Here is a 2,210-nt window from a genome sequence, read left to right as displayed (position 1 = left end):
CTGTGGAAGAGAGAAGAAGATAGATGATGAGGGTTCCCCCCCAAAAAAAAAAAAAAAAAAAAGGCAGGAGTGGACATACCTCATGCATCGTCTTCAACCAGGTACCCAGCTCTGAGAAGCCTGCTTGGTGCTGGCAAAATTGCTGACTCCGTTCATGTTGATCAGAGAGTCAAAGTTGAAGTCCAGTCCGTCGGCGTCCATCAGCTCATTCCTGATGATCGAGTCCACGTCGCACTCCAGGCTGCCATTAAACATGTCTAGGTCCAGATCTGTGGGGAAGCGGTCCTGGCAGACGCCCCCGCTGTTGCTCACCGCCCCGTTCAGGAAGATGGAGGTGTCGATCTGCATGGAGGAGGACCCATTTCCCCCCAAAGGTGAAAGCAGGAGCTGCTGCTTGGCATTGGTCATCGCGTTCACCTCGTTGGCAAATTTCAGCCCTCTGATGGACCTCACTGAGCTCTGATTGTGGTTGTTGCTTTGGAGCATCTCCCCCTGGCCGCCCTGGACTAGCCCCGTAGTTCCGAAGGTCATGATGGGATCATTGCGGAGCATGAAGCCGCGGCGGGAGTTTTGGGACATGATGGCGGTGGCGCTGGCTTGTGACATGAGCGGGTCCGACTGGGTCATCATAACGTCGCTGTGGCTGTCGGAGTTGAGCAGGTCCTGTAGCGTCACGCTACCGAAGCGCGAAGTGGCGGAGAAGGACGTCTGCTTGTTCTCCTGGATGGTTTGCATGGGGGACGGACGCAGGGACGAGCCCGGCGGGTGGGAGCCGAAGATGGAGTTGCTGAAGTTCCCTCCGTTAGAAGAGTTAGATGAAGCCGAGGCGTTGGGGGAAGGTGAGACCAGCCCGTTGGATTTGGGGACAAAAGCAAACCCTGAGATCCCGTTTGAAGGGACTTGCCCTGAAGCGTTTGGCACCAAGTTGATGTTATCCAGATCGTCCATCAGCTCATCTGTCAGTCCGTCGTTCAGGTTCATCGTACCGGCCAGGTCCGCCAGACGAGGTAGCTCGGCTGGCGCGGCCTTTCCGTTGGCCCCGTTGCCGGGAGACAAAGCCCTGCCGGGACTGGAGTAGAGCATCGGCGAGAGAGGCGGCTCATCGTCGGGGCCCTCGTCCGGCTCCGGGTTGGCCAGGATGGGCGAAAGACGGCCGCTCAGCGTGCTGGCATTGGAATTAGTGCGGGAGCGGAAGTCTGTCCAGGCGTCCAGCTCCTCGCTGCTGCGTGACGTCGGACTCCCGGGCCACTTAGATAGTCCCGAGGGACTTTCGCCATTGCCGTCGCCCGCCGCCGCTGCCACAGCTTGCAGAGCAGCCTTTTTCTTGGCGGCGCGGCCACGGGCGGACTTGGTGTACTTGTTGCTGTTATCCATGGAGACGGCGCGGCGGCGAGGAGCTTTGCCGCCCTTTCCTCCGTCTGGATTGATCATCCACCAGGAACTCTTGCCCGTGCCTTCGTTCTGGACACGGATGAAGCGACTGTGCAGTGAAAGGTTGTGCCGGATGGAGTTCTGCAACACCAAAGGGGCAATTGGTCATTATTTCACCAATGGCTATTGCCAATATTGATCAGCTGTGTTCAGTAGTGGGCGGCAATATGAGCTATGCCGTGTTTGTGTCGAGAATGCCACGAGAGGGACGGTGAGCTGTAATCAAGCTTCTGCTAAATTATCAACAAAGAACCCCTTTGTTGCGTAAGAGCTGTGTTCAGTAACAGATCATGTGTGCTTGAGCGTGCCACCGCCTATCGATAAACGTTCAGCTTCTTTCTCATCCCGGTAGTTTATTGGGAGATTGGACGCACATGACCGTCCGTCCATGTTGCCCACCATGACTTTATTTATATAACATTAGCTCGGCGACGGCACCTCAAATATTACGATTTCATTCTTATTATATGATATTATTATATTATATTATATATTATATTCATTCTCATTATATTCTTAGATTATATTGTTTTGCGCAATATTCTTGTTATTGCGGTTTCATTCTCATTCTGTTTTTCCTGGAAAAGAAATCCTGTTTGACTTTTTATAAGGTTTTTTTGCTTGTTATTTTACAGCTAAATTATGGAAAAACGCAACTTTATTCTCGGAATATCATTTCACCCTCTGAGTCTATTCTTGTAATATTCAGAGTAAAATCCTAGTACCACTACAACTTTAGTCTTAAGTAATAGGATTTGAAGAACTATTTTGAAGTACTT

General features: G+C 51.9%; 1 protein-coding gene across 1 annotated transcript in view; it reads right to left on the bottom strand.

Annotated features, from left to right (window-relative positions):
* Positions 1-2,210, bottom strand: part of foxo3b (forkhead box O3b) — a 32,206-nt gene that overhangs the window by 2,634 nt on the left and 27,362 nt on the right. The window contains exon 3 of the mRNA XM_049758027.1: positions 80-1,512. Coding sequence (XP_049613984.1) covers positions 94-1,512 — 1,419 coding nt within the window. The 3' untranslated portion in view covers positions 80-93. The remainder of the gene's footprint in view (positions 1-79; positions 1,513-2,210) is intronic.

The sequence above is a fragment of the Syngnathus scovelli genome, chromosome 20 (assembly GCF_024217435.2).
Source record: "Syngnathus scovelli strain Florida chromosome 20, RoL_Ssco_1.2, whole genome shotgun sequence".
Classification (NCBI taxonomy): Eukaryota; Metazoa; Chordata; class Actinopteri; order Syngnathiformes; family Syngnathidae; genus Syngnathus; species Syngnathus scovelli.
The sequence above is the reverse complement of the archived record's forward strand: the minus strand, read 5'-3'. Positions and strand labels throughout refer to the sequence as shown.